A 10,040-nucleotide genomic window follows, 5' to 3' on the forward strand; every position below is an offset into this window, starting at 1 on the left:
TGCCCCCCGCCCCAGTGTTGGGGGCTGCCCCAGGGATGTCCCCCCACCCCCGTGTCTGGGGGGCTGCCCCAGGGATGTCCCCCCGCCCCCGTGTCTGGGGGGCTGCCCCAGTGGTGCCCCACCGCCCCCGTGTCTGGGGGGCTGCCCCAGTGGTGCCCCCCGCCCCCGTGTCTGGGCCCCCCCCCTCTCCCGATCCCTGCCCGGGGCCATGGAACAGCCGGGGAGGGGGGGCGGGCCCGAGGAGCCCACCCCGGGTTTTCCCCGGAGCCCGGTGCATGCTGGGAGAACAACCCCTCCGCCCTGGGGCGCGGGGCATGCTGGGAACGGAATCCCCAGGGCTGCCCCTGGCCCCCACTGCGCATGCCCGGGAGGAAGCTCCCTGCTCTGCCCCCTCCTCTTCCTGGCACTGGCTCCGCTCCGGAGGGGGGAGGGCGCGAGGGGCCGCCGCGAGACCCCCCCGCCCCGCCATGAGCCGAGGTAGGGCCCGGGCCCCCCCCGCCCCCCCCGCCGCGGGGCTCCGGCTGCTCCCCGCGGGCGGGGCGGGGCCGCTCCCTGCACGGGCCGGGGGGGGCAGCCCCCCTGCAGGGCCCCGCCCGGGGGGGTCCGGGGGCAGCGAGCCCAGCCCGGCGGGTCCCGCGGGGCTCCCTTGTGCCCGGCGCTGCACGGACACGGGGCGGGGCCAGCCCGGCCCCCGCCGCCCGGGAGGTCCCTGCGCCCCCGGCTGCCGGTCCTGGCTTTGTCCCGCCCCCTGGACGGTGGCTGGTGCCCGTGAGATGGGGAGGGGGCCCCGCGACCCGTAGCCAGGGGCCCGGCAGCCCCATGGGGGCGTGGAGCCCAGCGCAGGGGGTCCTGGGCTCTGTTGCCCCCGAGCCTGGGCCGTGGGACTCCCTCCTGCCCCCTATGTAGATCGGAAACGCCCTGGGGACCGGGTCGCATCTGTGCGCGTACAGCGCCTGGCGCGGGGGATCGATGCCATCCCGGCCCGATCCCTGGGGCCGCGGGCTGGGGGGTGAGTCTCTCTAGTGTCACTCGCAGCTGGCAGCCCCCGTGTTGGGCGCTAATAGACGCTGTCCCTGCAGGACTCCCGGGACCCTCCTCCCCAGCCCCTGCTGTCCCACATAGGAGTCGCTGGGCCTGACACTGAAATGCAGCCACCTCTGGGGTGGGATGTGGCAGCTGTTTTAACACTCCCCAAAGACCCCTGGGGGGTGGGGCTGGAAATGCTATTAATTGAGTCTCCCTGTGTTTTTATGCTGGGGATCAGTGTCAGAAATCTGGACTTCCAGGGCCCCGATCCTGGCAGCGGCCCTTGGCGTGGGGGGCATCATCTCTGGGGCGCTGTTAGGTTGGGTACATGCCCTGTCTATCAGGCTGTGCCGAATCCCAAAGGCGGAGCCGTCCTTCCATCCCAGGCCCCTCGCCTCGGCATTTGGGCAGAGAGGGCCGCATGAGCGTCCCGGCTTCCCACCTCTGAGCTCACGGTCTCCCAGCCCCTCGGTTTGCATTTTGAGCCCCAGAGCTAGCGAGAGAATCCGGCGCGGCCCCGAGCCGGGGGTAAACCCTGCCTCTCCTGCTGCTGCCCGGCTCGGCTGGACCTGACCGGCTCGCGGTGGGGGCCGGTTTCAGAGGCTTCTGGAGCATTTCGCAGCAGAAACGCTGCTGAGCTGTAGCCCTCAGGTGGCAGGTGCTGGCTCGCCGGGCGCTTGGACCCCGCAGCTCCAGGGCGGCTCCCCAAGGTCACTCGAGCGACCCCCTCCCATTGCGGGGTCTGCCTTGACCTGGGCGCCTCTTTAGCTCGCCCAGGGGAGGGACGGGAGCCAGGATCCTGGGTCTCGCCCTAGCTCCGGGATCAGGGTTCGAGCAGGGGGCTGGAGCCAGGACTCCTGGGTTCTCTCCGCAGCTCTGACGCACTGTGTGCCGTCCAACTAAACACCTTCTCCCTTCTGTGTCTGTGACCCCGTCTGTAGCCCGGGGGTAGCAGTGAGGGTCCCTGTGCCCAGGAGCCAAGCCCCCCAGGCACGGGCCTGAGCTCAGACCCTGGCAGGGAGGAACCAGGTCTCTGTGCCGGGCCCTAGGTCCTGCCCCGGGGGCCATGGGGGCTGTTCACCCTGCTGAGGCGGGACCCTCCTTCCCTTCTTCCAGGCGTGGGCTAGTATCGGCTGCGGCGAACTCGCAGCTGCGGAGGACGGAGCCGCCGGCGCTTCCCGGGCGAGGGTGCCTGGCCATGAGCGCAGGAGGGCAGCGTGCGCGCACTTAACGCCAGCATGTTCGCAGCCATGAACAGGTAGGAGCCGGGCCCGGCCCCCGCGGGGATTAAAGGAGCCAGCAGCTGTTTGCCTTCTCGCTGCAGGGCCCGGGCAGTGGTTAGTAGGTCAGGCGCGGCCGGGGATTAACCGGAGGGGGATTACAGGTCTGGGGAGCATGGGGATGAGAACATGCAGGCTTCTGATGCCTCTCACTCCCATCACGCAGCCCCCTGCTAGCCCAGCCCTGGGCTCCCCACCCCCAGCTCTGCTGGTGCCCCTCACTCCCGACCCACAGCCCCTGCTAGCCGAGCCCTGGGATCTCCAGACCCCCAGCTCTGCCGGTGCCCCTCACTCCCGACCTGCAGCCCCCTGCTAGCCCAGCCCTGGGCTCCCCACCCCCAGCTCTGCCAATGCCCCTCACTCCCGACCCACAGCCCCTGCTAGCCGAGCCCTGGGATCTCCAGACCCCCAGCTCTGCCGGTGCCCCTCACTCCCGACCCGCAGCTCCCTAGGCGTCCCTGTAAGTCACTCCCTGGCTGTCCCCTGAGGGGAGCAGGGTGACCCCTTTGCTTGCTCAGACTGTCTGGTTCCTGCTCCCAGGAGTCTTTGGGCAGCTGGATCCAGCCCCACCCCATCTCGTAACCCCTCCCACTGGGTCCCATATCCATTCCCACTTAGCCCCTCCCACTGGGTCCCATAACCCCTCCCCTTGCTGCTTGGCGGGGCCTGTCTGTCCGTCCCCTGCTAACCCAGTGCCTCCGCAGGTTTCCGAGCGAGGCCGGGGCACAATGAATGGTGGTGATGAGCCCGCTGGCGGAGATCCAGGTGGGTGCCCGGTGGCCGTGCCCGTGGGCTGGCAGCGGAAGGTGGAGGAGGGCGCCGTGCGCTATATCAGGTAGGGCTTCCCCCTCGATGGTGGCACTGCAGCCCCCCCACCCCGGGCCCGACAGCCTGTCCTGACCCTCCCCCCGTCCTCTCTCAGTCCTAGTGGCACAAACCTCACCTCGCTGGAGCAGACCCGCGCCTACCTCTTGACAGACGGCACCTGCAAGTGTGGCCTGGAGTGTCCGCTCAACGTGCACAAGGTACCGGAGGGACCCGGGGCCTGGGGCCAAAGAAGACTGGGGGCCAGGGGGCTTGGAGTCCGGATGGGGGGCAAGGGGACCAGGGGGCCTGAGGCCAAGGCAGGCTGGGGGCCCAGGAGTCCAGGTGGGAGGGCCTGGGGGAATGATGCCCCCTGGGGGTCTCACCCTCCTGCTTTCCAGTGGCTGGGGGCTGCAGCCTGGGGGAACCCAACTCCAGTCCTGGGGGATTCGCCCCATGCGAAGGGGCCTGCCCTGGGCTCGGCTTCCTTGTCGTCCTTGGCAGCTGCTGTTGGTCAGGACTGAGGGTCAGAGTGGGCAGGGGATGGGGAAGTGCCCCACCCCCAGCTCTGCCAGTGCCCCTCACTCCCGACCCGCAGCCCCCTGCTAGCCCAGCCCTGGGTTCCCCCCCCGCTCCAGCTCTACCGGTTCCCCTCAGTCCCCAGGGTGCGGCTGTGACATCCTCTTCTCCCCCTGGCAGGTTTTCAACTTCAACCCGGTGGCCGTGGTGGTGCCGCGGGGGGGGGCCGGGGCCCGGGGCGACCAGGACATGACCAAGCTGTGCAACCACCGCCGGAAAACCGTCGCCATGGCCACTCTGTACCGCAGCATGGAGAGCACCGCGCCCCTGGGCCTGCCGCGCCTGGGCCCAGGTAACAGGCAGCCCCCGGGCCCCTCCCCCCCCTGCCCCTGGGCCCATCCTCTCATCTCCTCCCCCTCAGCCAGTCTGTTCCCCCCCCCAGAGCTCCTTCTCCCTCCCCCTCGGCCAGTCTGTGCCCCCCCCCCAGGAGCCCCTCCTCTCCCCCCCCCCCAGCCCATCCTCCCCCTCGGCTCATCTGTGCCCCCCCCCCCCCCTTGGCCTGTCTGTGCCCCTCCCCCCCGACCCCATTTCCCCCCCCCAGCCTGTGTGGGCTCCCCCAAGGCCCATCCTTCACTCCTGCCCCTCCCCCGGTGCTGAGCCCCCCCTGCGGTTTGTTGCAGGGGCCGGGCTGAGCCAGACGTACCACTCGGGCATTGCCAGCCGCCAGCAACCAGCGCCTTTCGGCAGAACGCCCGGCCCGGAGGCCGAGGGTCCCGGCAAGCCCAAGCCCGTGGAGAAGGCCCCAGCGGATCCCTGCCCGGCCTGCCCCGGAGACCGACCCAGCAGCACATGGCCCAGCCAGGCCTCGTCCTTCCCACGTCACCACAGCGCCCTCTTCGGGGACGTCTTCCCGGGCAGGACACCCTGCGCCAGCTCCTCCAACGGCGCCTACCCGGGGCGCCCGGCCTTCCCCCTGCCGAGCTTTGGGCTGGAGCCCCTGGACGCGGCCCCCCGGCCCTTCCCCCCACCGGACGAGATGGGGCCACCTGCTGCCCCCAGCCCACAGGGGAAGCCTCCAGTCCCCGCCACGCTGCCCCCCGAGGGGGCCCCCGCCTGGAGCAGCCGTGCCTGCCCGCTGCCCGCAGGCGCCTCCCTCGGCAGGCTGCCAGCCTCCACCACGCTCTCCTCCGTCTCGTTGCCAGGGGGCAGCACCGAGCTGTCCCCCCAGTGCTCCCGCCCCTCCTCCGCCTCCTCGGAGCCCGGGGGGCCCCCACTGGGCCCCCGGCCCCCTGCAGGCGGCCCCCAGCCCTGCAAGGACGAGGCGCCCCCCAGCAATGCCTTAGCCAACCAAAGCAGCAATAACCCACCAGTGCCCTTAGGCGCCGTGCCCGAGGGCAAGGGGCCGCCCGGCTTCCTGGGCTTGCCCCTGAGCCAACTGCTTCAGCAGCCGGGCGCCCCCTCCTTCCCCGCCAGCAGCCTGCTGAGTGCGGCCGCCAAGGCCCAGCTGGCCAGCCAGCGGCGCGCCGACGAGCCCCCCTCTAGCACTTTACCCGGGCGCGTGCTGGGCTCCAACGTGCTGCTCTCCGTGGTGGGCGGGCGGGCGCTGCCCAAGCCCCGGCGCCAGCGCCGCGCGCCCACTGTGCTGCGCCTGCTGAAGGACTCGCAGCAGGGCCCGGCCGGCCTGGAGGAGGCCCCCGCCCACCGGGCCCGGCCCAGAGAGCAGCCGGCCCGGCCGCCCCCGGGGGGCGCCCCACCGCCCGGAGAGGCCAAGGGCAGCCCCCTGGCCCCCAGCCAGCCGCTGTCGTCCCTGTTGAGCCTGCTGGGTGCCCAGCCCCCCGGCCTGCCCCCACTGCCCCTGGGCGACAGCCCCCCCGGCCTCCTGCCCTCCTTCCAGGACTTCAACAGCCAACTCGTCAGCCTCTTCAGCCAGCTGGCCTCCGCCTCCTCCGACCTGGCCTCAGGGAGCCCCCCCCAGCCGAAAGCACCCGCCCCCAGCACCGCCGCAGGTAGGGACCCACGGCGGGGGGGGGGGGGGGGTGAGAGCCGGGCAAGGGATGGGGTTGGCTCGTGGGAACCCCGGCAGGGCGGGGTTGGGTGGTGGGAGAGCTGCGGCACGTGCTGGGGGGCAGCACCCACCGGTCCCCTCTGACCCAGCCCTTCTCCCTTGCAGGTGCCACCACCAAAGCAGCCTCGGGCTCCGGCCCCAGCAGCGGCGCCGGGGAGGGCAGCCCGGGGGGCCAGCGGGGCCTGCCGCCCCCGGCCCCCGAGCCCTTCCCCTTCCTGGGCCAGGAGCAGGTGCTGCCCTTCCTCGGCTCCCTGCCCCCCGGCCTTCTCCAGGGCGGCTTCCTCGGCTCCTTGCCCTTCTCCCTGGCCCTGAGCCAGCCGCAGCTGCTGGGCTGCCCGGGGCAGGGGGAGGCGCCGCTGCCCGGCCTGGGCCTGCCGGGCGAGCCCGAGGGGCAGGTGCTGCAGACCCTGCTCATGGCCTCGCTGCTGCAGAGCCAACCTCAGTCGCCCCTGCTGCCCCTGGGGGGCCTCGGCCTGCCCGGCCTGGACCTGCTCCAGCAGCCCGGCGGCCTCCTCCCGGCCCTGCTGCCCCTGCCCGACCCGCCCTGCCAGGGGGACCTCCCGGACGGGCCCCTGCAGCCCCTGCTCTTCCCGGCGCTGCCCGCCTCGCCCGCCGTCATAGCTTTAAACTCGGCGCTGCTGGCTGCCGGCCTGGCTGCCCCCGACGCCCAGGTAAGGCCGGGCCCCAGGGGTGGGGATCTTGGGGCTGCCGGCTCCCCCCACAAGTGGGCGGGTGGCGTGTCTCCGTGCTGGGGGGGGGAAGAAGCACTCGGCCCCTCCGTGGCCATGTCTGGGGGTGGGGGCGTCACCTCAGCCCGGCTCTGCTTTTGGGGCTGGGGCAGTGGGGGGCGGCGGGCGTCATCCCAGCCCTGCTCTCTAGGACCTGATGCGACGTTCTGCCCCCCAGCCTGGCGTCGCCGGCTCCCCCATGGCACCTACCTCGACCGGCACGACGCCCACGACTACTGAGGCCCCTGAGGCCCCTGGCGCCTTCGGCAGCGCCCCGGTGCCCCCCAGCTCCTCCGGGAGGCTCCACCCGCTGCTGCCCCCGCTGGTCAGCCCGCTGCTGAGTGCTGCGCTGCTGGGTGAGTGGGGCTGCGTTCGCGGCGGGGGGGGGCCCTGAGGTGAGGCAGCCCGGCCCTCGGGACCCGAGCCCTCCCCAGGACCCTGCCCCCCCTGACTCTCTTCCCCCCCAGGTGACCTGTCGGCGCTGAGCCCCCTGGGGGCTGCCGGGAGCCCCCTGCTCCAGAGCCAGCCGCAGCTGCTGCCTCCTGCCCTGCCAGCGCCCCTGGGCTTCCAGCTCTTCCAGGGCCAGCCCCCCGTCCTGAGCCCCCTGGGCAGCTCCAGCCCCCTAGCCTGCCTCCTGCAGGTGAGTGCTGGGCTGCACTGGGGGGGCTGTGTTCTGGGGAAGGCAGTGGGGGGCTGCGCGAAGGGGATGTGGGGGGCTATTTTGGGGGAGGATGTGGGGGGCTGTGTTCTGGGGAAGGGAGTGGGGTGCTGTGGGGAGATGGGGGGCTGTTTTGGGGAAGGAAGTGGTGGGAAGAGGGGGACTGTGTTTTGGGGAAGGCAGTGGGGGGCTGTTTTGGGGAAGGCAGTGGGGGGCTGTGTTCTGCGGGAAGCAGCGGGGGGCTGCGCAGGAGGGATGTGGGGGGTTGTGTTTTGGGGGAAGAGGGGGGGCTGTGTTCTGGGGAAGGCAGGGGGTGCGCGGGGAGGATGTGGGGGGCTGTGTTTTGGGGAAGGCAGTGGGGGGCTGCGTGGGGAGGAGGGGGTCTGTGTTCTGGGGAAGGCAGTGGGGGGCTGGGGCAGACGGGCTGTGTTTTGGGGAAGGCAGTGGGGGGCTTGGGGAACGGGCTGTGTTTTGGGGAAGGCAGTGGGGGGCTGTGCGGGAGGAACGGGGGGCTGTGTTCTGGGGAAGGCAGTGGGGGGGCGGGGGGCTGTGTTTTGGGGGAGGCAGTGGGGGGCAGGGGGGGACGGGGGCTGTGTTCTGGGGAAGGGAGTGGGGGGCTGTGCAGGGAAGAGGGGGGCTGAGTTGTGGGGAAGGCAGTGGTGGGGACGGACAGTGGTTTAGGCAGCTCCGGGTGGGACATACGATGCAAATGTTTTCACATGTAATTTGCATATGCAGCCAGCCAGGTCAGCAGCTGAAGCCCCTCCCAGCAGTGGGGAGCTGGGGGCAGGGTCCCCTCCCCTGCTGGGGTCCTGCCGCTGGAGATGCCAGGCAGGGCCAGGGCTCCGGGAGGGGGGAGTGCCAGGCCTGCCCCCCTCACGGCTCTTCCCTCTCCTCCCCTGGCAGCTCAGCCCCGGGTTTGGTGCCCCTGAGAAGCCGGCGCCGGCACTGAGCGACGGTCCCTCCCCGAACCCGCCCAGCGTCCCGGAGCCCGAGCCGCCGGCCCCCTTCTGCACGGACGCTGCCCCCGCCGCCCTGCCAAGTGCCTTAGACTCCCCTGCAGTGCCCAGGGCCACGGACTGCCCGGCCACGGGCACCCTGGAGCTGGCTGGGCCGGGCCAGCAGGGAGCGCTGGCCTTTGCCCCCCCCGTGGGCCAGCTGGACACAGGTGCCGCAGGACCCCCCTGCTCCAGGACCCCTCTGAAACGGGCCCGGCGCAGCGGGGAGGGGCTGAACGGCAATGTCCCTCCCAGGGCAGCCCCCCGCAGAACCAAGAGCCCTCGCCGTGGGGCCAGGCGGGGCCGCGGGGCCTGGGGGAGCCGGCGGCACTTCAATGGGCAGGCGGGTGAGCCAGGCGAGAAGGCAGCACCCTCGGGGCACCCGCCCCACCCGGCCTGGAGGTGCAACGGTGAGATCCTGGTGCCAGGCACGGCCGGCCCGCTGGCCCCCAGCAAAGCAGAGGAGATAAAGGTACGGACCAGGGGGCCTCTCTGGCACGGGCTGGAGCCAGATCTCGCCTCTCCCCACGCCTGGGGGGGCTGAGGCAGGCTCAGCCCTCCTGTGAGAGCCCTGGGCACAGGCTCCGACTGGCTGGGGGGCGAGGGGGGGAGCCAGCGCAGTGCCCGACCCAGCCACGTCCTTTGTCTTTGCAGGGGAACCCCGGGAGGCTGCGCCCGTCACGCCGGGGCCGGAGGAGGAAGGTCAGGTGAGTGGGGGGGTGACCTGGGATCCTGTGGCCCTGCCCCCCCTGACAGGTGCCATCTGCCCCATTCCCTCCTCCCTGACGTGTTCTGTCTTTGCAGCGCTCCCCGGCCTAACACCCGCCTGGAGACGCCACGAGCGAGGGGCCCAACCGCCGAGCCAGGCTCCGTCCCCACCGTAAGTGCCACCGGTGGGCGGGGCAGGGCAGGGCAGGGCAGCAATAGGTCCGCCCCCCCCCCCCGGGGCGTCTGGGCCCCTTCGTCTATCTCATTCAACAGCCACTGGCGAGGGGCTGAGTCCAGAACAAGCCCTGGGGTCCTGACTCCTCCCTGGGGGGAGACGTTTGCCCCAGCTCGGGGATCGATCCAGCAGCACCCTCCCTTCTCACCCCTGCAGGAGGACGGTGCCCCTGGGCGGCGCCCCCGGCCTGGCCGCCCCGCCAAGAACCGCCGCAGGAAGCTGGTGACGTAGCGTCGGCCCAGAGGTACCCAGGGGAGGTGAAGCCGCGCTGAGGCCCGGCACAGGTGCCGTTGCTGGCAATGGGCACTTACCGCTCCGCCCAGCAGGAGGCAGTGGCGGGCCGCGGCTGCCAAAGCACTTCTGAAGCCATTCTGCAATGCAGTGAAATCCCAGGGAGCCGGGGCGGCGCCCCTTGCAGGCCGGGGCTGCTCCCAGCTGCTGCCGTTCTGCCCGCCCCCCCTGTATCAAGGCTGTGGGGGGGAGGGCTCCTCCCCTACCTCAGGCCTGCGGGTCTCAGCAGGGCCAGGAACGCCTCAGGGGTTAGCTTTCCGCATGTCCCACTCACCAAAAACCTCCCTGTGCCCCTCGCCGGGGGGCAGCTTCCCAAGCAACGGTACAAAGCAATAAGCGTGGCATGGGCAGAGCCTGGGGGCGCCTGGCCCGTGACGCTGGGGCACCGGGAGGGACCAGGCCCCCAGCCCCCTTTTCCCTTGTTTTTAACTCCTCCGAGAACACTCAGGTCCGGCGGCTGGCGGGGCCCGGCCGCGCCGCCCGCCCACCCACACTACGCGCTCCCAGGCTGCTGGTGGGAATTATGCAAAGCGGGGGCTGGGCCCTGCCCCCCCCTCACCGATGGGGCCTTGCTTTTGTAGACGCTGGAACCGGCCCCTGGGGAGCCACTTAATTTAACAGCTGGGGGCCGAGTGCCGCTGGCTCTTCCGCGGGGATTTTGGGGTGTTTTGTATCAATTATTAAAATGTGTATTTAAAAGCTGCGGTGTGTGGCGAGTGCCGGGCCCC

The 10,040-nt window shown here is 71.7% G+C and overlaps 1 protein-coding gene across 1 annotated transcript; it reads left to right on the forward strand.

Moving 5' to 3' along the window:
• The first annotated feature begins 383 nt into the window (after window positions 1-383).
• On the forward strand, window positions 384-10,006 carry MBD6 (methyl-CpG binding domain protein 6). Its single transcript, XM_054012412.1, has 13 exons — window positions 384-477; window positions 2,143-2,284; window positions 3,011-3,141; window positions 3,229-3,331; window positions 3,810-3,981; window positions 4,310-5,635; window positions 5,800-6,365; window positions 6,601-6,778; window positions 6,890-7,062; window positions 7,987-8,550; window positions 8,733-8,785; window positions 8,883-8,958; window positions 9,178-10,006. Exons 3-13 carry the CDS (start codon window positions 3,035-3,037, stop codon window positions 9,250-9,252), a joined length of 3,393 nt encoding a protein of 1,130 aa, XP_053868387.1. The 5' UTR covers window positions 384-477; window positions 2,143-2,284; window positions 3,011-3,034; the 3' UTR covers window positions 9,253-10,006.
• Window positions 10,007-10,040: the final 34 nt, after the last annotated feature.

This window comes from Malaclemys terrapin, chromosome 23 (assembly GCF_027887155.1).
Source record: "Malaclemys terrapin pileata isolate rMalTer1 chromosome 23, rMalTer1.hap1, whole genome shotgun sequence".
Classification (NCBI taxonomy): domain Eukaryota; kingdom Metazoa; phylum Chordata; order Testudines; family Emydidae; genus Malaclemys; species Malaclemys terrapin.

Bases quoted from the DNA above. Each gene is read 5' to 3' on its own strand.
- MBD6 (XM_054012412.1), top strand. From the start codon at position 3,035: ATGAATGGTGGTGATGAGCCCGCTGGCGGAGATCCAGGTGGGTGCCCG. The intron at 3,332-3,809 runs GTACCGGAGGGA...TCCCCCTGGCAG, and splicing joins GTCCGCTCAACGTGCACAAG to GTTTTCAACTTCAACCCGGT. The intron at 8,959-9,177 runs GTAAGTGCCACC...TCACCCCTGCAG, and splicing joins AGCCAGGCTCCGTCCCCACC to GAGGACGGTGCCCCTGGGCG.